The following is a 24,368-nucleotide window of genomic DNA, read 5'->3' as shown; positions in this document are numbered from 1 at the left end:
CTATATAACTGTATACAGTACAGTGTCACAGGTAACAGGTGAGATATCACTGCCCATAGTATATGTCACTATATAACTATATACAGTACAGCGTCACAGATAACAGGTGAGGTATCACTGCCCCATAGTACATGTCACTATATAACTATATACAGTACAGCGTCACAGGTAACAGGTGAGATATCACTGCCCATAGTACATGTCACTATATAACTATATACAGTACAGTGTCACAGGTGAGATATCACTGCCCATAGTACATGTCACTATATAACTACAGTATATACAGTACAGTGTCACAGATAACAGGTGAGGTATCACTGCCCCATAGTACATGTCACTATATAACTATATACAGTACAGTGTCACAGGTAACAGGTGAGGTATCACTGCCCATAGTACATGTCACTATATAACTGTATACAGTACAGTGTCACAGGTAACAGGTGAGGTATCACTGCCCATAGTACATGTCACTATATAACTATATACAGTACAGTGTCACAGGTAACAGGTGAGATATCACTGCCCATAGTACATGTCACTATATAACTATATACAGTACAGCGTCACAGGTAACAGGTGAGATATCACTGCCCATAGTACATGTCACTATATAACTACAGTACATACAGTACAGTGTCACAGATAACAGGTGAGGTATCACTGCGCCATAGTACATGTCACTATATAACTATATACAGTACAGTGTCACAGGTAACAGGTGAGGTATCACTGCCCATAGTACATGTCACTATATAACTGTATACAGTACAGTGTCACAGGTAACAGGTGAGGTATCACTGCCCATAGTACATGTCACTATATAACTATATACAGTACAGCGTCACAGGTAACAGGTGAGATATCACTGCCCATAGTACATGTCACTATATAACTACAGTACATACAGTACAGTGTCACAGATAACAGGTGAGGTATCACTGCCCCATAGTACATGTCACTATATAACTATATACAGTACAGTGTCACAGGTAACAGGTGAGGTATCACTGCCCATAGTACATGTCACTATATAACTGTATACAGTACAGTGTCACAGGTAACAGGTGAGGTATCACTGCCCATAGTACATGTCACTATATAACTGTATACAGTACAGTGTCACAGGTAACAGGTGAGATATCACTGCCCATAGTACATGTCACTATATAACTGTATACAGTACAGTGTCACAGGTAACAGGTGAGATATCACTCCCCATAGTACATGTCACTATATAACTGTATACAGTACAGTGTCACAGGTAACAGGTGAGATATCACTGCCCATAGTACATGTCACTATATAACTGTATACAGTACAGTGTCACAGGTAACAGGTGAGATATCACTGCCCATAGTACATGTCACTATATAACTGTATACAGTACAGTACAGTGTCACAGGTAACAGGTGAGATATCACTGCCCACAGTACATGTCACTATATAACTGTATACAGTACAGTGTCACAGGTAACAGGTGAGATATCACTGCCCATAGTACATGTCACTATATAACTGTATACAGTACAGTACAGTGTCACAGGTAACAGGTGAGATATCACTGCCCATAGTACATGTCACTATATAACTATATACAGTACAGTGTCACAGGTAACAGGTGAGGTATCACTGCCCCATAGTACATGTCACTATATAACTATATACAGTACAGTGTCACAGGTAACAGGTGAGGTATCACTGCCCATAGTACATGTCACTATATAACTGTATACAGTACAGTGTCACAGGTAACAGGTGAGGTATCACTGCCCATAGTACATGTCACTATATAACTGTATACAGTACAGTGTCACAGGTAACAGGTGAGATATCACTGCCCATAGTACATGTCACTATATAACTATATACAGTACAGTGTCACAGGTAACAGGTGAGATATCACTGCCCATAGTACATGTCACTATATAACTGTATACAGTACAGTGTCACAGGTAACAGGTGAGATATCACTCCCCATAGTACATGTCACTATATAACTGTATACAGTACAGTGTCACAGGTAACAGGTGAGATATCACTGCCCATAGTACATGTCACTATATAACTGTATACAGTACAGTGTCACAGGTAACAGGTGAGATATCACTGCCCATAGTACATGTCACTATATAACTGTATACAGTACAGTACAGTGTCACAGGTAACAGGTGAGATATCACTGCCCATAGTACATGTCACTATATAACTATATACAGTACAGTGTCACAGGTAACAGGTGAGTTATCACTGCCCCATAGTACATGTCACTATATAACTATATACAGTACAGTGTCACAGGTAACAGGTGAGGTATCACTGCCCATAGTACATGTCACTATATAACTATATACAGTACAGTGTCACAGGTAACAGGTGAGGTATCACTGCCCCATAGTACATGTCACTATATAACTATATACAGTACAGTGTCACAGGTAACAGGTGAGATATCACTGCCCATAGTACATGTCACTATATAACTGTATACAGTACAGTACAGTGTCACAGGTAACAGGTGAGATATCACTGCCCATAGTACATGTCACAATATAACTATATACAGTACAGCGTCACAGGTAACAGGTGAGATATCACTGCCCACAGTACATGTCACTATATAACTGTATACAGTACAGCGTCACAGGTAACAGGTGAGATATCACTGCCCATAGTACATGTCACTATATAACTATATACAGTACAGTACAGTGTCACAGGTAACAGGTGAGATATCACTCCCCATAGTACATGTCACTATATAACTATATACAGTACAGTGTCACAGGTAACAGGTAACAGGTGAGATATCACTGCCCACAGTACATGTCACTATATAACTATATACAGTACAGCGTCACAGGTAACAGGTGAGATATCACTGCCCATAGTACATGTCACTATATAACTATATACAGTACAGTGTCACAGGTAACAGGTAAGATATCACTGCCCATAGTACATGTCACTATATAACTATATACAGTACAGCGTCACAGGTAACAGGTGAGATATCACTGCCCATAGTACATGTCACTATATAAAACTATATACAGTACAGTGTCACAGGTAACAGGTGAGATATCACTGCCCATAGTACATGTCACTATATAACTATATACAGTACAGCGTCACAGGTAACAGGTGAGATATCACTGCCCATAGTACATGTCACTATATAACTATATACAGTACAGTACAGTGTCACAGGTAACAGGTGAGATATCACTCCCCATAGTACATGTCACTATATAACTATATACAGTACAGTGTCACAGGTAACAGGTGAGATATCACTGCCCACAGTACATGTCACTATATAACTATATACAGTACAGCGTCACAGGTAACAGGTGAGATATCACTGCCCATAGTACATGTCACTATATAACTATATACAGTACAGTGTCACAGGTAACAAGTGAGATATCACTGCCCATAGTACATGTCACTATATAACTATATACAGTACAGCGTCACAGGTAACAGGTGAGATATCACTACCCACAGTACATGTCACTATATAACTATATACAGTACAGCGTCACAGGTAACAGATGAGATATCACTGCCCATAGTACATGTCACTATATAACTATATACAGTACAGTGTCACAGGTAACAGGTGAGATATCACTGCCCACAGTACATGTCACTATATAACTATATACAGTACAGTGTCACAGGTAACAGGTGAGATATCACTGCCCATAGTACATGTCACTATATAACTACTGTATATACAGTACAGTGTCACAGGTAACAGGTGAGGTATCACTGCCCATAGTACATGTCACTATATAACTATATACAGTACAGCGTCACAGGTAACAGGTGAGATATCACTGCCCATAGTACATGTCACTATATAACTATATACAGTACAGCATCACAGGTAACAGGTGAGATATCACTGCCCATAGTACATGTCACTATATAACTATATACAGTACAGTGTCACAGGTAACAGATGAGATATCACTGCCCATAGTACATGTCACTATATAACTATATACAGTACAGTACAGTGTCACAGGTAACAGGTGAGATATCACTGCCCATAGTACATGTCACTATATAACTATATACAGTACAGTATCACAGATAACAGGTGAGATATCACTGCCCATAGTACATGTCACTATATAACTATATACAGTACAGTGTCACAGGTAACAGGTGAGATATCACTGCCCATAGTACATGTCACTATATAACTATATACAGTACAGTGTCACAGGTAACAGGTGAGATATCACTGCCCATAGTACATGTCACTATATAACTATATACAGTACAGTACAGTGTCACAGGTAACAGGTGAGATATCACTGCCCATAGTACATGTCACTATATAACTATATACAGTACAGTGTCACAGGTAACAGGTGAGATACCACTGCCCATAGTACATGTCACTATATAACTACTGTATATACAGTACAGCGTCACAGGTAACAGGTGAGATATCACTGCCCATAGTACATGTCACTATATAACTATATACAGTACAGCGTCACAGGTAACAGGTGAGATATCACTGCCCATAGTACATGTCACTATATAACTATATACAGTACAGTGTCACAGGTAACAGGTGAGATATCACTGCCCATAGTATATGTCACAATATAACTATATACAGTACAGTACAGTGTCACAGGTAACAGATGAGATATCACTGCCCATAGTACATGTCACTATATAACTATATACAGTACAGTGTCACAGGTAACAGGTGAGATACCACTGCCCATAGTACATGTCACTATATAACTACTGTATATACAGTACAGCGTCACAGGTAACAGGTGAGATATCACTGCCCATAGTACATGTCACTATATAACTATATACAGTACAGCGTCACAGGTAACAGGTGAGATATCACTGCCCATAGTACATGTCACTATATAACTATATACAGTACAGTATCACAGGTAACAGGTGAGATATCACTGCCCATAGTACATGTCACAATATAACTATATACAGTACAGTACAGTGTCACAGGTAACAGGTGAGATATCACTGCCCACAGTACATGTCACTATATAACTGTATACAGTACAGTGTCACAGGTAACAGGTGAGGTATCACTGCCCATAGTACATGTCACTATATAACTATATACAGTACAGCGTCACAGGTAACAGGTGAGATACCACTGCCCATAGTACATGTCACTATATAACTATATACAGTACAGTGTCACAGGTAACAGGTGAGGTATCACTGCCCATAGTACATGTCACTATATAACTATATACAGTACAGTGTCACAGGTAACAGGTGAGATATCACTGCCCATAGTACATGTCACTATATAACTATATACAGTACAGTGTCACAGGTAACAGGTGAGATATCACTGCCCATAGTACATGTCACTATATAACTATATACAGTACAGTATCACAGGTAACAGGTGAGATATCACTGCCCATAGTACATGTCACAATATAACTATATACAGTACAGTACAGTGTCACAGGTAACAGGTGAGATATCACTGCCCATAGTACATGTCACTATATAACTATATACAGTACAGTGTCACAGGTAACAGGTGAGATATCACTGCCCATAGTACATGTCACAATATAACTATATACAGTACAGTACAGCGTCACAGGTAACAGGTGAGATATCACTGCCCACAGTACATGTCACTATATAACTATATACAGTACAGTGTCACAGGTAACAGGTGAGATATCACTGCCCATAGTACATGTCACTATATAACTATATACAGTACAGTACAGTGTCACAGGTAACAGGTGAGATATCACTGCCCATAGTACATGTCACTATATAACTATATACAGTACAGCGTCACAGGTAACAGGTGAGATATCACTGCCCATAGTACATGTCACTATATAACTATATACAGTACAGTGTCACAGGTAACAGGTGAGATATCACTGCCCATAGTACATGTCACTATATAACTATATACAGTACAGTGTCACAGGTAACAGGTGAGATATCACTGCCCATAGTACATGTCACTATATAACTATATACAGTACAGTGTCACAGGTAACAGGTGAGATATCACTGCCCATAGTACATGTCACTATATAACTATGTACAGTACAGTGTCACAGGTGACAGGTGAGATATCACTGCCCATAGTACATGTCACTATATAACTATATACAGTACAGTGTCACAGGTAACAGGTGAGATATCACTGCCCATAGTACATGTCACTATATAACTATATACAGTACAGTGTCACAGGTAACAGATGAGATATCACTGCCCATAGTACATGTCACTATATAACTATATACAGTACAGTGTCACTGGTAACAGGTGAGATATCACTGCCCACAGTACATGTCACTATGTAACTATATACAGCACAGTACAGTGTCACAGGTAACAGGTGAGATATCACTGCCCATAGTACATGTCACTATATAACTATATACAGTACAGTGTCACAGGTAACAGGTGAGATATCACTGCCCATAGTACAGGTCACTATATAACTATGTACAGTACAGTGTCACAGGTGACAGGTGAGATATCACTGCCCATAGTACATGTCACTATATAACTATATACAGTACAGTGTCACAGGTAACAGGTGAGATATCACTGCCCATAGTACATGTCACTATATAACTATATACAGTACAGTGTCACAGGTAACAGATGAGATATCACTGCCCATAGTACATGTCACTATATAACTATATACAGTACAGCGTCACAGGTAACAGGTGAGATATCACTGCCCATAGTACATGTCACTATATAACTATATACAGTACAGCGTCACAGGTAACAGGTGAGATATCACTGCCCATAGTACATGTCACTATATAACTATATACAGTACAGTGTCACAGGTAACAGATGAGATATCACTGCCCATAGTACATGTCACTATATAACTATATACAGCACAGTACAGTGTCACAGGTAACAGGTGAGATATCACTGCCCACAGTACATGTCACTATGTAACTATATACAGCACAGTACAGTGTCACAGGTAACAGGTGAGATATCACTGCCCATAGTACATGTCACTATATAACTATATACAGTACAGTGTCACAGGTAACAGGTGAGATATCACTGCCCATAGTACATGTCACTATATAACTATATACAGTACAGTGTCACAGGTAACAGGTGAGATATCACTGCCCATAGTACATGTCACTATATAACTATATACAGAACGATCGCTGATCCCCGTCAGAATACACCGGCATGGGACGGATCCTGATCATTTGGTGGGTCGGAGCCACATTGCTGTGTAAGAACAACTTTGAGAAAACATGAAAGACAGGAGACACAGGTGAGCACTCACGTGGAGACTGGGGTGATAGGTCAGGACGCCGTTGTCACAGAGGGTGACATATTTCTTCTTCCATTCCTTATTCAGTGATTTCCCACTTCGTTTCAGCAGAACTCCCTGAAGGACAAAGACCCATCAGTACAAATTCTATATACCCCGTTCTACAGCACAATCCACGTTCTACAGCAGCCGCAGCACAAACCACGTTCTACAGCAGCCGCAGCACAAACCACGTTCTACAGCAGCCGCAGCACAAACCACGTTCTACAGCAGCCACAGCACAAACCACGTTCTACAGCAGCCACAGTACAAACCACGTTCTACAGCAGCCACAGCACAATCCACGTTCTACAGCAGCCACAGCACAAACCACGTTCTACAGCAGCCGCAGTACAAACCACGTTCTACAGCAGCCGCAGCACAAACCACGTTCTACAGCAGCCGCAGCACAATCCACGTTCTACAGCAGCCGCAGCACAATCCACGTTCTACAGCAGCCACAGCACAATCCACGTTCTACAGCAGCCACAGCACAAACCACGTTCTACAGCAGCCGCAGCACAAACCAAGTTCTACAGCAGCCGCAGCACAATTCACGTTCTACAGCAGCCACAGCACAAACCACGTTCTACAGCAGCCACAGCACAAACCACGTTCTACAGCAGCCACAGCACAAACCCGTTCTACAGCAGCCAAAGCACAAACCACGTTCTACAGCAGCCACTGCACAATCCACGTTCTCACGTTCTACAGCAGCCACAGCACAAACCACGTTCTACAGCAGCCGCAGCACAATCCACGTTCTACAGCAGCCACCGCACAAATCACGTTCTACAGCACAAACCACGTTCTACAGCAGCTGCAGCACAAACCACGTTCTACAGCAGCCGCAGCACAATCCACGTTCTACAGCAGCCACAGCACAAACCACGTTCTACAGCATTCACAGCACAAACCAGGTTCTACAGCAGCCGCAGCCCAAACCACGTTCTACAGAACCTGCAGCCCAAACCACGTTCTACAGCAGCCGCAGCACAAACCACGTTCTAAAGCATACACAAACAAGATTACAGAACCACTAGCGCTCCTTCCTGTTCACAATGGGTGTAAATGGAATCGATATTCCAGTCAGGTGTAAATCCCACGATTTCTGAACCTGAAACAATATAAATTGCCTCCAAACACCCTCAATAAAAGAGATGTGTGGTGAATGGAGACAGTTCAAACAAATTTGGTGCAATACGTCTGATATCCAAAAGAGTGAACAATTTATTGGGTATAAAAACACTCACAAACAAATGAGGTAATCAGGCATGTAAAACAAATCCCACAAGGCAACAACTGCTGGGCTAATGTCCCGTGAAAGTTCTTCTCACCACCAATGATGTAATCCGGTGTAGGGTGGAAAGGGTCCGATAGCCGGCTCAGGACACCTCGACCACGACGGGAAAATAGATGTTTAGATTGACTTCCTGTATCCACGGAAACGTGGAACGCATGAATGACACGCAAGCTACTTCCGGAAGGCAGTAGTGATGCAGTTCCGCTTTCCGGAAAACGCTAGAATGGAACGCAAGGGAAACCTCCTCCGTTCAGCTGTGCATTCAAACCGGATATTGCCACTACATCACTATGGGTATAAATACAGAGTCATGGACACCACTCAACACACTTCTGACGAAGGACCTAAGCGCCCGAAACGCGTTAAGTGTGTTGGATCCCCCACTGTGGACTTCCGCTGCTATTTTCCCGTCGTGGTCGAGGTGTCCTGAGCCGGCTATCGGACCCTTTCCACCCTACACCGGATTACATCATTGGTGGTGAGAAGAACTTTCACGGGACATTAGCCCAGCAGTTGTTGCCTTGTGGGATTTGTTTTACATGCCTGATTACCTCATTTGTTTGTGAGTGTTTTTATACCCAATAAATTGTTCACTCTTTTGGATATCAGACGTATTGCACCAAATTTGTTTGAACTGTCTCCATTCACCACACATCTCTTTTATTGAGGGTGTTTGGAGGCAATTTATATTGTTTCAGGTTCAGAAATCGTGGGATTTACACCTGACTGGAATATCGATTCCATTTACACCCATTGTGAACAGGAAGGAGCGCTAGTGGTTCTGTAATCTTGTTTGTGTATTCTGTATTTTTTGGTGGTGGTTGTCAAAACACTATCGTTACAGTAACCCAGCCGCACACCTTTTCTATTTGCGCTTGGATCCTTAAATCCACTCTTTTCTAGATCACGTTCTAAAGCAGCCACAACACACACCACGTTCTACAGCAGCCACCGCACAATCCACGATCTACAGAACCTGCAGCCCAAACCACGTTCTACAGGAGCCGCAGCACAAACCACGTTCTAAAGCGGCCACAACACACACCACGTTCTACAGCAGCCACCGCACAATCCACGATCTACAGCAGCCGCAGCCCAAACCACGTTCTACAGCAGCCACAACACACACCACGTTCTACAGCAGCCACAGCACAAACCACGTTCTAAAGCAGCCACAACACACACCACGTTCTACAGAACCTGCAGCACAAACCAGGTTCTACAGCAGCCGCAGCCCAAACCACGTTCTACAGCAGCCACAACACACACCACGTTCTTACGGGACACAGAGACACCAACTGTCACCTCCCATCCGGCATATACATATACACTGGGGAAAGGGCGGAACACCGGACACAGAGACACCAACTGTCACCTCCCATCCGGCGTGTACATATACACTGGGGAAAGGGCGGAACACCGGACACAGAGACACCAACTGTCACCTCCCATCCGGTGTGTACATATACACTGGGGAAAGGGCGGAACACTGGACACAGAGACACCAACTGTCACCTCCCATCCGGCGTGTACATATACACTGGGGAAAGGGCGGAACACCGGACACAGAGACACCAACTGTCACCTCCCATCCGGTGTGTACATATACACTGGGGAAAGGGCGGAACACTGGACACAGAGACACCAACTGTCACCTCCCATCCGGCGTGTACATATACACTGGGGAAAGGGCGGAACACTGGACACAGAGACACCAACTGTCACCCTTCCATCCGGCGTGTACATATACACTGGGGAAAGGGCAGAACACTGGACACAGAGACACCAACTGTCACCTCCCATCCGGCGTGTACATATACACTGGGGAAAGGGCTGAACACCGGACACAGAGACACCAACTGTCACCTCCCATCCGGCGTGTACATAAACACTGGGGAAAGGGCGGAACACCGGACACAGAGACACCAACTGTCACCTCCCATCCGGCGTGTACATATACACTGGGGAAAGGGCGGAACACCGGACACAGAGACACCAACTGTCACCTCCCATCCGGTGTGTACATATACACTGGGGAAAGGGCGGAACACTGGACACAGAGACACCAACTGTCACCTCCCATCCGGCGTGTACATATACACTGGGGAAAGGGCGGAACACCGGACACAGAGACACCAACTGTCACCCTTCCATCCGGCGTGTACATATACACTGGGGAAAGGGCGGAACACCGGACACAGAGACACCAACTGTCACCTCCCATCCGGCGTGTACATATACACTGGGGAAAGGGCGGAACACCGGACACAGAGACACCAACTGTCACCTCCCATCCGGCGGGTACATATACACTGGGGAAAGGGCGGAACACCGGACACGGAGACACCAACTAACACCTCCCATCCGGCGTGTACATATACACTGGGGAAAGGGCTGAACACCGGACACAGAGACACCAACTGTCACCTCCCATCCGGCGTGTACATAAACACTGGGGAAAGGGCGGAACACCGGACACAGAGACACCAACTGTCACCTCCCATCCGGCGTGTACATATACACTGGGGAAAGGGCGGAACACCGGACACAGAGACACCAACTGTCACCTCCCATCCGGCGTGTACATATACACTGGGGAAAGGGCGGAACACCGGACACAGAGACACCAACTGTCACCTCCCATCCGGCGTGTACATATACACTGGGGAAAGGGCGGAACACCGGACACAGAGACACCAACTGTCACCTCCCATCCGGCGTGTACATATACACTGGGGAAAGGGCGGAACACCGGACACAGAGACACCAACTGTCACCTCCCATCCGGCGTGTACATAAACACTGGGGAAAGGGCGGAACACCGGACACAGAGACACCAACTGTCACCTCCCATCCGGCGTGTACATATACACTGGGGAAAGGGCTGAACACCGGACACAGAGACACCAACTGTCACCTCCCATCCGGCGTGTACATAAACACTGGGGAAAGGGCGGAACACCGGACACAGAGACACCAACTGTCACCTCCCATCCGGCGTGTACATATACACTGGGGAAAGGGCGGAACACCGGACACAGAGACACCAACTGTCACCTCCCATCCGGCGTGTACATATACACTGGGGAAAGGGCTGAACACCGGACACCAACTGTCACCTCCCATCCGGCGTGTACATAAACACTGGGGAAAGGGCGGAACACCAGACACAGAGACACCAACTGTCACCTCCCATCCGGCGTGTACATAAACACTGGGGAAAGGGCGGAACATCGGACACAGAGACACCAACTGTCACCTCCCATCCGGCGTGTACATATACACTGGGGAAAGGGCGGAACACCGGACACAGAGACACCAACTGTCACCTCCCATCCGGCGTGTACATAAACACTGGGGAAAGGGCGGAACACCGGACACAGAGACACCAACTGTCACCTCCCATCCGGCGGGTACATATACACTGGGGAAAGGGCGGAACACCGGACACCAACTGTCACCTCCCATCCGGCGTGTACATATACACTGGGGAAAGGGCGGAACACTGGACACAGAGACACGAACTGTAACCTCCCATCCGGCGTGTACATATACACTGGGGAAAGGGCGGAACACCGGACACAGAGACACCAACTGTCACCTCCCATCCGGCATGTACATATACACTGGGGAAAGGGCGGAACACTGGACACAGAGACACCAACTGTAACCTCCCATACGGCGTGTACATATACACTGGGGAAAGGGCGGAACACCGGACACAGAGACACCAACTGTCACCTCCCATCCGGCGTGTACATATACACTGGGGAAAGGGCGGAACACCGGACACAGAGACACCAACTGTCACCTCCCATCCGGCGTGTACATATACACTGGGGAAAGGGCGGAACACCGGACACAGAGACACCAACTGTCACCTCCCATCCGGCGTGTACATAAACACTGGGGAAAGGGCGGAACACCGGACACAGAGACACCAACTGTCACCTCCCATCCGGCGGGTACATATACACTGGGGAAAGGGCGGAACACTGGACACCAACTGTCACCTCCCATCCGGCGTGTACATAAACACTGGGGAAAGGGCGGAACACCGGACACAGAGACACCAACTGTCACCTCCCATCCGGCATGTACATATACACTGGGGAAAGGGTGGAACACCGGACACAGAGACACCAACTGTCAACTCCCATCCGGCGTGTACATATACACTGGGGAAAGGGCGGAACACCGGACACAGAGACACCAACTGTCACCTCCCATCCGGCGGGTACATATACACTGGGGAAAGGGCGGAACACCGGACACAGAGACACCAACTGTCACCTCCCATCCGGCGTGTACATATACACTGGGGAAAGGGCGGAACACCGGACACAGAGACACCAACTGTCACCTCCCATCCGGCATGTACATATACACTGGGGAAAGGGCGGAACACCGGACACAAACTGTCACCTCCCATCCGGTGTGTACATATACACTGGGGAAAGGGCGGAACACCGGACACAGAGACACCAACTGTCACCTCCCATCCGGCGTGTACATATACACTGGGGAAAGGGCAGAACACCGGACACAGAGACACCAACTGTCACCTCCCATCCAGCGTATACATACACACTGGGGAAAGGGTGGAACACCGGACGCAGAGACACCAACTGTCACCTCCCATCCGGCGTGTACATATACACTGGGGAAAGGGCGGAACACCGGACACAGAGACACCAACTGTCACCTCCCATCCGGCGGGTACATATACACTGGGGAAAGGGCGGAACACCGGACACAGAGACACCAACTGTCACCTCCCATCCGGCGTGTACATATACACTGGGGAAAGGGCGGAACACCGGACACAGAGACACCAACTGTCACCTCCCATCCGGCATGTACATATACACTGGGGAAAGGGCGGAACACCGGACACAAACTGTCACCTCCCATCCGGTGTGTACATATACACTGGGGAAAGGGCGGAACACCGGACACAGAGACACCAACTGTCACCTCCCATCCGGCGTGTACATATACACTGGGGAAAGGGCAGAACACCGGACACAGAGACACCAACTGTCACCTCCCATCCAGCGTATACATACACACTGGGGAAAGGGTGGAACACCGGACGCAGAGACACCAACTGTCACCTCCCATCCGGCGTGTACATATACACTGGGGAAAGGGCGGAACACCGGACACAGAGACACCAACTGTCACCTCCCATCCGGCGTGTACATATACACTGGGGAAAGGGCGGAACACCGGACACAGAGACACCAACTGTCACCTCCCATCCAGCGTATACATATACACTGGGGAAAGGGCGGAACACCGGACACAGAGACACCAACTGTCACCTCCCATCCGGCGTGTACATATACACTGGGGAAAGGGCGGAACACCGGACACAGAGACACCAACTGTCACCTCCCATCCGGCGGGTACATATACACTGGGGAAAGGGCGGAACACCGGACACAGGGGGGTTATTCTGGTTGTATCCCCACAATCCGCATGGCACATCCATTCGCAGCCTGCGGGAACGCCGACCATCGAATGATGTGAAAGGCAAACGCACAGCTGAGACTGCTCAGAGCAATCATAGATGTGTGTGCGCACTCTGAGGGAAGTGGGCGATGATCCATCGACCCATTAGCACGACAATGGCCAGCATTCTCATGGGAACGCCCACGAAACGCTGGCCATTCCCATATGCTAATGGCCCCCCTCCCGCCCTCAAAGATGGTCGCCGTGGCCGCACGCACCCACCACATGTGTAACGGAAAAGATTGGCCCCGTGTGAATGAACCTGAAAAAGGGTCCAGAGAGTTAGGGGCAGAGACACTGGTACAGAGGCACAGGGCACAGACACAGGGCACAGAGACACAGGGCGCAGAGACACTGGTACAGAGACACAGGGCGCAGAGGCACAGGGCGCAGAGGCACAGGGCGCAGGCTACAGAGACACTGGCACAGAGGCACAGGGCACAGAGACACAGGGCACAGAGACACAGGGCACAGAGACACAGGGCACAGAGACACAGGGCACAGAGACACAGGGCACAGGGCACAGAGACACTGGTACAGAGGCACATGGCGCAGAGGCACAGGGCACAGATACACTGGTACAGAGGCACAGAGACACAGGACACAGGGCACAGAGACACAGGGCACAGGGGCACAGAGACACTAGTACAGAGACACAGGGCACAGAGACACTAGTACAGAGACACAGGGCACATAGACACAGGGCACACAGACACAGGGCACACAGACACAGGGCTACAGAGACACAGGCACAGAGACACTAGTACAGAGACACTAGTACAGAGACACAGGGCACAGGCTACAGAGACACAGGGCACAGGCTACAGAGACACAGGGGCACAGACCACAGAGGCACAGGCTACAGAGACACAGGGCACAGAGACACAGGACACAGGGCACAGAGACACAGGGCACAGAGACACAGGGCACAGAGACACTGGTACAGAGGCACAGGGCACAGAGACACAGGGCACAGAGACACTGGTACAGAGGCACATGGCGCAGAGGCACAGATACACTGGTACAGAGGCACAGAGACACAGGCCACATAGACACAGGGCACAGAGACACAGGGCACAGGCTACAGAGACACAGGGGCACAGAGACACTAGTACAGAGACACAGGGCACATAGACACAGGGCACAGGCTACAGAGACACAGGGCACAGAGACACAGGCCACAGAGACACAGGGCACAGGCTACAGAGACACAGGGCACAGGCTACAGAGACACAGGGGCACAGAGACACAGGCCACAGAGACACAGGCTACAGAGACACAGGGCACAGAGACACAGGGCACAGAGACACAGGGCAAAGAGACACAGGGCGCAGGCTACAGAGACACAGGGCACAGAGCACAGAGACACAATGATAGGGAAATTGTGGGGTAGTCCTGGGCTGTGTATAGAGGAGAGTGTCTGCTATACAGAGCCCTGGGCTGTGTATAGAGGAGAGTGTCTGCTATACAGAGCCCTGGGCTGTGTATAGAGGAGAGTGTCTGCTATACAGAGCCCTGGGCTGTGTATAGAGGAGAGTGTCTGCTATACAGAGTCCTGGGCCGTCTATAGAGAGTGTCTGCTATACAGAATCCTGGGCTGTGTATAGAAACATAGAAACATAGAATTTGACGGCAGATAAGAACCACTTGGTCCATCTAGTCTGCCCCCTTTTTTTAAACATGTTACCTCAAACCATATTTGATCCTTATTTTTTTGTAAGGATATCAATATGCTTATCCCAAGCTTGTTTAAATTGTACTACTGTATTTGCGTCTACCACCTCTGTTGGGAGGCTATTCCACTTATCTACTACTCTTTCTGTGAAAAAATTCTTCCTCGCATTTCCCCTGAATCTTCCTCCCTCTAGTTTCAGTGCATGTCCTCGTGTTCTGTTGCTCCTCTTCCTGTGAAGAAGGTCTCCCACCTGTACCTCCCTCCCTCTAGTGTCAGTGCATGTCCTCGTGTTCTGCTGCTCCTCTTCCTGTGAAGAATGTCTCCCACCTGCACCTTCCTCCCTCTAGTGTCAGTGCATGTCCTCGTGTTCTGCTGCTCCTCTTCCTGTGAAGAATGTCTCCCACTTGTACCTTCCTCCCCCTAGTGTAAGTGCATGTCCTCGTGTTCTGCTGCTCCTCTTCCTGTGACTAATGTCTCCCACCTGTACCTTCCTCCCTCCAGTGTCAGTGCATGTCCTCGTGTTCTGCTGCTCCTCTTCCTGTGAAGAATGTCTCCCACCTGTACCTTCCTCCCTCTAGTGTCAGTGCATGTCCTCGTGTTCTGCTGCTCCTCTTCCTGTGACTAATGTCTCCCACCTGTACCTTCCTCCACCTAGTGTCAGTGCATGTCCTTGTGTTCTGCTGCTCCTCTTCCTGTGACTAATGTCTCCCACCTGTACCTTCCTCCCTCTAGTGTCAGTGCATGTCCTCGTGTTCTGCTGCTCCTCTTCCTGTGACTAATGTCTCCCACCTGTACCTTCCTCCCTCTAGTGTCAGTGCATGTCCTCGTGTTCTGCTGCTCCTCTTCCTGTGAAGAATGTCTCCCACCTGTACCTTCCTCCCCCTTGTGTCAGTGCATGTCCTTGTGGTCTGTTGCTCCTCTTCCTGTGAAGAATGTCTCCCACCTGTACCTTCCTCCCTCTAGTGTCAGTGCATGTCCTCGTGTTCTGCTGCTCCTCTTCCTGTGAAGAATGTCTCCCACCTGTACCTTCCTCCCTCTAGTGTCAGTGCATGTCCTCGTGTTCTGTTGCTCCTCTTCCTGTGAAGAATGTCTCCCACCTGTACCTTCCTCCCTCTAGTGTCAGTGTGTGTCCTCGTGTTCTGTTACTCCTCTTCCTGTGAAGAATGTCTCCCACCTGTACCTTGTTAAAGCCCTTGATATATTTGAAAGTTTCTATCATGTCCCCCCTTTCCCTTCTCTGCTCTAAAGTATACATATTAAGATCTTTTAGTCTTTCCTGGTACGTTTTGTGATGTAGGCCATGCACCATTTTAGTTGCTCTTCTTTGTACAGTCTCTAATGTATTTATATCCTTCTGGAGATATGGCCTCCAGAACTAAACACAATACTCTAGGTGAGGTCGTACCAATGACCTATACAGTGGCATTATTACTTCTTTCTTTCTACTGCTGATACCTCTCCCTATGCAACCAAGCATCTGACTTGCCTTCTTCATTGCTTTGTTACATTGCCTACCTGCCTTTAAGTCCCCTGAAATAGTGACACCTAGATCCCTCTCTTCCTCAGTAGTTTCCATTATAGTGCCATTTATACTATATTGAGTCTTTGGATTTCTGAGACCCAAGTGCATGATTTTGCATTTTTGGGCATTAAACTGTAGTTGCCATTCTCTTGACCATTTCTCTAATCTGCCTAGATCCTCTATCATTTGTTTTACCCCTCCTGGTGTGTCTACCCTGTTGCATACCTTTGTGTCATCTGCAAAAAGGCACATTTTACCCTCAATTCCATTTGCAATATCACCAATAAAGATATTAAAAAGCACCGGTCCAAGTACAGATCCCTGGGGTACTCCACTTGTAACCTTTCCCTCCTTTGACTGTACTCCGTTTACTACAACTCTCTGTTTTCTGTCCTGCAACCACGCTCTTATCCATTCAACTATCTTAGAATCCAATCCCAAGCTTTCAAGTTTATTTAACAGTCTGCGATGTGGGACAGTGTCAAAAGCCTTACTAAAGTCTAGATAAGCTACATCTACAGCCCCACCTTGATCTATTACTTTAGTCACCCAGTCAAAAATGTCAATAAGATTTGTTTGACATGATCTTCCCCCAGTAAACCCATGCTGTTTTGGATCCTGTAAATTGCTGGTTTTGAGATATTCTACAACTCTTTGTTTTAAGAGTGTTTCCATCAATTTCCCTACTACTGATGTAAGGCTCACTGGTCGATAGTTGCTTACCTCTTCCTTGCTTCCACTTTTGTGCAGTGGGACTACATTCGCTGTTTTCCAGTCCTCTGGGATTACTCCAGTAGCTAGTGACTGGTTGAATAATTCTGTTATTGGTTTTACCAGCTCCCCTTTAAGCTCTTTTAGTATCCTTGGATGTATCCCATCTGGCCCCATTGATTTATCCACTTTCAGTTTTGAGAGTTCTGTGAGGACTTTCTCCTCTGTAAATGTACTTGTCTCTCCCTCAGTTTTCTGACTATACTTGCAACTTAACTGTGGCCCCTTCCCCTCTCTTTCAGCAGTGAATACTGAGCAAAAATAATTATTAATATTATCTGCTATTACATTGTCCCCCTCAAGAAAACTTCCACTCTCTGTCTTCAGTCTAATTATTCCACTTTTTGTTTTTCTCCTTTCACTTATATACCTAAAAAAAGTTTCCCCCCCTTTACCCACTGACTGGGCCATTTTCTCTTCAGCCTGTGCTTTTGCACATCTGATTACCTTCTTAGCCTCCTTCTGTCTAACAAGATACACCTCTTTGTCCTCATTCTTCTGCGTCTTCTTAAATTTCTTAAAGGCCAACTTTTTTGCTTTCACAGTACTTGCTACTTCTTTTGCAAACCACAATGGCTTTCTTTTTCTTGTGTTTTTCCTAACTCTTTTGACACAAAGTTCTGTTGCTTTTAGAATTGCACTTTTTAATTTTTCCCACTTATCCTGCACTCCTTCCAAGTTCTTTCACTCTGCCAAAGAATCCCTTACAGAGTTTCCCATCTCTACAAAATCAGCCTTCCTAAAATCTAACACCTTTGTTTTTGTGTGCGATGAGTCAGTCTCTGTCTTTATTTTGAACCATACTGCTTGATGGTCACTGGATCCCAGATTTTCACCCACATTTATGTCAGATATTCTGTCACCATTTGTAAGTATTAAGTCTAATATTGCGTCCTTACGAGTGGGCTCCCTCATCAATTGCTGGAGGGATGCTCCTTGCAAGGAATTCAGCATGTCCCTACTTCTGGTGGAACTTGCAACAGGCAGCTCCCAGTTTACATCAGGTAGATTAAAGTCTCCCATGATTATCACCTCTCCTTTTAATGCCATTTTATTGATGTCCTGCAATAGGCTCTTGTCTAGTTCCTCTTCCTGACCTGGTGGTCTGTAGATCACCCCTATACGAAGAATCGCCTTCTCCCCTGTTTCTATGGTCACCCAAAGGGCCTCCGTTTTTTCTTCAATACTTTGTATTAAGGTAGTCTTTATATATTTTTTCACATATATTGCAACCCCTCCTCCAATTTTTCCCATTCTGTCCTTCCTAAATAAAGTATATCCTGGTATAGCTATGTCCCAGTCATGATTTTCATTGCACCATGTCTCTGTAATAGCCACAATATCCAGGTTATCCCTTGTCATTATTGCAATTAGTTCTGGGATTTTATTTCCTAAGCTCCTAGCATTTGCACACATAGCTCTTAAAGTTGTGTTTGTGCTTCTCCTGCTGCTAGCTATGTTCATCTTTCTGCCTATATCTATTCGGTTTTGATCTGCTTTATCTTCTGTTGCAGTGGATAGGATTTCTGTTCCATTTGCCTGCAGAGACAATACCTCTAGGTTGGGGGAGCAGATTTCTTCATTCTTATTTGGTTCACTGCCCCCCTCTGCTAGTTTAAATAGTTGCTTATGAAGCTTCCAAACTTCTCACTTAATATTCTCGTTCCCCTTAAGATGGGTGCAGGCCATCACTATTATATAAGGCTCTGACTTGCCAGGTAGCTTGACTTTGACCTAAATATCCAAATCTCTCCTCGTTGCACCAATTCCTTAGCCAAAGATTGAAGTTTCTAATTCTCAGAGTTCTATCTTCCCCTTGGTGTACTGGCAATACTTCTGAAAAAGTTACAGTGGTTGCCACCTGTTTTAGAGCAGTTCCTAACTTTCTAAATTCATCTTTTACGGCCATGACTTCAGCATTAACCAGGTCATTTGTGCCAAGGTGGACGATGACATCCACCTCCCCATCTTTTCTTGCTGCCTTTACAATTCTTAGCATGCATTCTTTATCTCTGTATAGAGGAGAGTGTCTGCTATACAGAGTCCTGGGCTGTGTATAGAGGAGAGTGTCTGCTATACAGAGCCCTGGGCCGTCTATAGAGAGTGTCTGCTATACAGAGTCCTGGGCTGTGTATAGAGGAGAGTGTCTGCTACACAGAGTCCTGGGCCGTCTATAGAGAGTGTCTGCTATACAGAGTCCTGGGCCGTCAATAGAGGAGAGTGTCTGCTATACAGGGTCCTGGGCCATCTATAGAGAGTGTCTGCTATACAGAGTCCTGGGCTGTCTATAGAGGAGAGTGTCTGCTATACAGAGTCCTGGGCTGTGTATAGAGGAGTGTGTCTGCTATACAGAGTCCTGGGCTGTCTATGGAGGAGAGTGTCTGCTATACAGAGTCCTGGGCCGTCTATAGAGGAGAGTGTCTGCTATACAGAGTCCTGTGCCGTCTATAGAGGAGAGTGTGTCTGCTATACAGAGCCCTGGGCCGTGTATAGAGGAGAGTGTCTGCTATACAGAGTCCTGGGCCGTCTACAGAGGAGAGCGTCTGCTATACAGAGTCCTGGGCCGTCTATAGAGGAGAGCGTCTGCTATACAGAGTCCTGGGCCGTCTATAGAGGAGAGTGTCTGCTATACAGAGTCCTGGGCTGTGTATAGAGGAGAGTGTCTGCTATACAGAGTCCTGGGCTGTGTATAGAGGAGAGTGTCTGCTATACAGAGTCCTGGGCTGTGTATAGAGGAGAGCGTCTGCTATACAGAGTCCTGGGCCGTCTATAGAGGAGAGTGTCTGCTATACAGGGTCCTGGGCCATCTATAGAGAGTGTCTGCTATACAGAGTCCTGGGCTGTCTATAGAGGAGAGTGTCTGCTATACAGAGTCCTGGGCTGTGTATAGAGGAGTGTGTCTGCTATACAGAGTCCTGGGCTGTCTATGGAGGAGAGTGTCTGCTATACAGAGTCCTGGGCCGTCTATAGAGGAGAGTGTCTGCTATACAGGGTCCTGGGCTGTGTATAGAGGAGTTTTTGCTATACAGAGTCCTGTGCCGTCTATAGAGAGTGTCTGCTATACAGAGCCCTGGGCCGTGTATAGAGGACAGTGTCTGCTATACAGAGTCCTGGGCCGTCTATAGAGGACAGTGTCTGCTATACAGAGTCCTGGGCCGTCTATAGAGGAGAGTGTCTGCTATACAGAGTCCTGGGCTGTGTATAGAGGAGAGTGTCTGCTATACAGAGTCCTGGGCTGTGTATAGAGGAGAGTGTCTGTTATACAGAGTCCTGGGCTGTGTATAGAGGAGAGTGTCTGTTATACAGAGTCCTGGGCTGTGTATAGAGGAGAGTGTCTGCTATACAGAGTCCTGGGCTGTGTATAGAGGAGAGTGTCTGCTATACAGAGTCCTGGGCTGTGTATAGAGGAGAGTGTATGCGATACAGAGTCCTGGGCTGTGTATAGAGGAGAGCGTCTGCTATACAGAGTCCTGGGCTGTGTATAGAGGAGAGTGTCTGCTATACAGACTCCTGGGCTGTGTATAGAGGAGAGTGTATGTGATACAGAGTCCTGGGCCGTCTATAGAGGAGAGCGTCTGCTATACAGAGTCCTGGGCCGTCTATAGAGGAGAGCGTCTGCTATACAGAGTCCTGGGCTGTGTATAGAGGAGAGTGTCTGTGATACAGAGTCCTGGGCCATCTATAGAGGAGAGTGTCTGCTATACAGAGTCCTGGGCTGTGTATAGAGGAGAGTGTCTGCTATACAGAGTCCTGGGCTGTGTATAGAGGAGAGTGTATGTGATACAGAGTCCTGGGCCGTCTATAGAGGAGAGTGTCTGCTATACAGAGTCCTGGGCTGTGTATAGAGGAGAGTGTCTGCTATACAGAGTCCTGGGCTGTGTATAGAGGAGAGTGTCTGCTATACAGAGTCCTGGGCTGTGTATAGAGGAGAGTGTATGTGATACAGAGTCCTGGGCCGTCTATAGAGGAGAGTGTCTGCTATACAGAGTCCTGGGCTGTGTATAGAGGAGAGTGTCTGCTATACAGAGTCCTGGGCTGTGTATAGAGGAGAGTGTCAGTGATACAGAGTCCTGGGCTGTGTATAGAGGAGAGTGTCTGCTATACAGAGTCCTGGGCTGTGTATAGAGGAGTGTGTCTGCTATACAGAGTCCTGGGCTGTCTATAGAGGAGAGTGTCTGCTATACAGAGTCCTGGGCCGTCTATAGAGGAGAGTGTCTGCTATACAGAGTCCTGGGCCGTCTATAGAGGAGAGTGTCTGCTATACAGAGCCCTGGGCCGTGTATAGAGGAGAGTGTCTGTTATACAGAGTCCTGGGCCATCTATAGAGGAGAGTGTCTGCTATACAGAGTCCTGGGCTGTGTATAGAGGAGAGTGTCTGCTATACAGAGTCCTGGGCTGTGTATAGAGGAGAGTGTATGTGATACAGAGTCCTGGGCCGTCTATAGAGGAGAGTGTCTGCTATACAGAGTCCTGGGCTGTGTATAGAGGAGAGCGTCTGCTATACAGAGTCCTGGGCTGTGTATAGAGGAGAGTGTCTGTGATACAGAGTCCTGGGCTGTGTATAGAGGAGAGTGTCTGTTATACAGAGTCCTGGGCCGTCTATAGAGGAGAGTGTCTGCTATACAGAGTCCTGGGCTGTGTATAGAGGAGAGTGTCTGCTATACAGAGTCCTGGGCTGTGTATAGAGGAGAGTGTATGTGATACAGAGTCCTGGGCCGTCTATAGAGGAGAGTGTCTGCTATACAGAGTCCTGGGCTGTGTATAGAGGAGAGTGTCTGCTATACAGAGTCCTGGGCTGTGTATAGAGGAGAGTGTATGTGATACAGAGTCCTGGGCCGTCTATAGAGGAGAGTGTCTGCTATACAGAGTCCTGGGCTGTGTATAGAGGAGAGTGTCTGCTATACAGAGTCCTGGGCTGTGTATAGAGGAGAGTGTATGTGATACAGAGTCCTGGGCCGTCTATAGAGGAGAGTGTCTGCTATACAGAGTCCTGGGCTGTGTATAGAGGAGAGTGTCTGCTATACAGAGTCCTGGGCTGTGTATAGAGGAGAGTGTCAGTGATACAGAGTCCTGGGCTGTGTATAGAGGAGAGTGTCTGCTATACAGAGTCCTGGGCTGTGTATAGAGGAGAGTGTATGCGATACAGAGTCCTGGGCTGTGTATAGAGGAGAGCGTCTGCTATACAGAGTCCTGGGCTGTGTATAGAGGAGAGTGTCTGCTATACAGACTCCTGGGCTGTGTATAGAGGAGAGTGTATGTGATACAGAGTCCTGGGCCGTCTATAGAGGAGAGCGTCTGCTATACAGAGTCCTGGGCCGTCTATAGAGGAGAGCGTCTGCTATACAGAGTCCTGGGCTGTGTATAGAGGAGAGTGTCTGTGATACAGAGTCCTGGGCCGTCTATAGAGGAGAGTGTCTGCTATACAGAGTCCTGGGCTGTGTATAGAGGAGAGTGTCTGCTATACAGAGTCCTGGGCTGTGTATAGAGGAGAGTGTATGTGATACAGAGTCCTGGGCCGTCTATAGAGGAGAGTGTCTGCTATACAGAGTCCTGGGCTGTGTATAGAGGAGAGTGTCTGCTATACAGAGTCCTGGGCTGTGTATAGAGGAGAGTGTCTGCTATACAGAGTCCTGGGCTGTGTATAGAGGAGAGTGTATGTGATACAGAGTCCTGGGCCGTCTATAGAGGAGAGTGTCTGCTATACAGAGTCCTGGGCTGTGTATAGAGGAGAGTGTCTGCTATACAGAGTCCTGGGCTGTGTATAGAGGAGAGTGTCAGTGATACAGAGTCCTGGGCTGTGTATAGAGGAGAGTGTCTGCTATACAGAGTCCTGGGCTGTGTATAGAGGAGAGTGTCTGCTATACAGAGTCCTGGGCTGTCTATAGAGGAGAGTGTCTGCTATACAGAGTCCTGGGCCGTCTATAGAGGAGAGTGTCTGCTATACAGAGTCCTGGGCCGTCTATAGAGGAGAGTGTCTGCTATACAGAGCCCTGGGCCGTGTATAGAGGAGAGTGTCTGTTATACAGAGTCCTGGGCCATCTATAGAGGAGAGTGTCTGCTATACAGAGTCCTGGGCTGTGTATAGAGGAGAGTGTCTGCTATACAGAGTCCTGGGCTGTGTATAGAGGAGAGTGTATGTGATACAGAGTCCTGGGCCGTCTATAGAGGAGAGTGTCTGCTATACAGAGCCCTGGGCCGTGTATAGAGGAGA

At 47.2% G+C, this 24,368-nt stretch overlaps 1 protein-coding gene across 1 annotated transcript in view; it reads right to left on the bottom strand.

The window, feature by feature from the left end:
- AGAP3 (ArfGAP with GTPase domain, ankyrin repeat and PH domain 3) overlaps window positions 1-24,368 on the bottom strand; it is a 158,805-nt gene that overhangs the window by 34,592 nt on the left and 99,845 nt on the right. Inside the window, 1 exon segment of the mRNA XM_083186519.1 lies at window positions 7,343-7,447. Within this exon segment, the coding sequence (XP_083042645.1) occupies window positions 7,343-7,447 (105 nt within the window).

Source organism: Crinia signifera, chromosome 5 (assembly GCF_055691185.1).
Source record: "Crinia signifera chromosome 5, ASM5569118v1, whole genome shotgun sequence".
NCBI lineage: Eukaryota > Metazoa > Chordata > Amphibia > Anura > Myobatrachidae > Crinia > Crinia signifera.
This window is presented reverse-complemented; position numbering and strand designations above follow the sequence as displayed.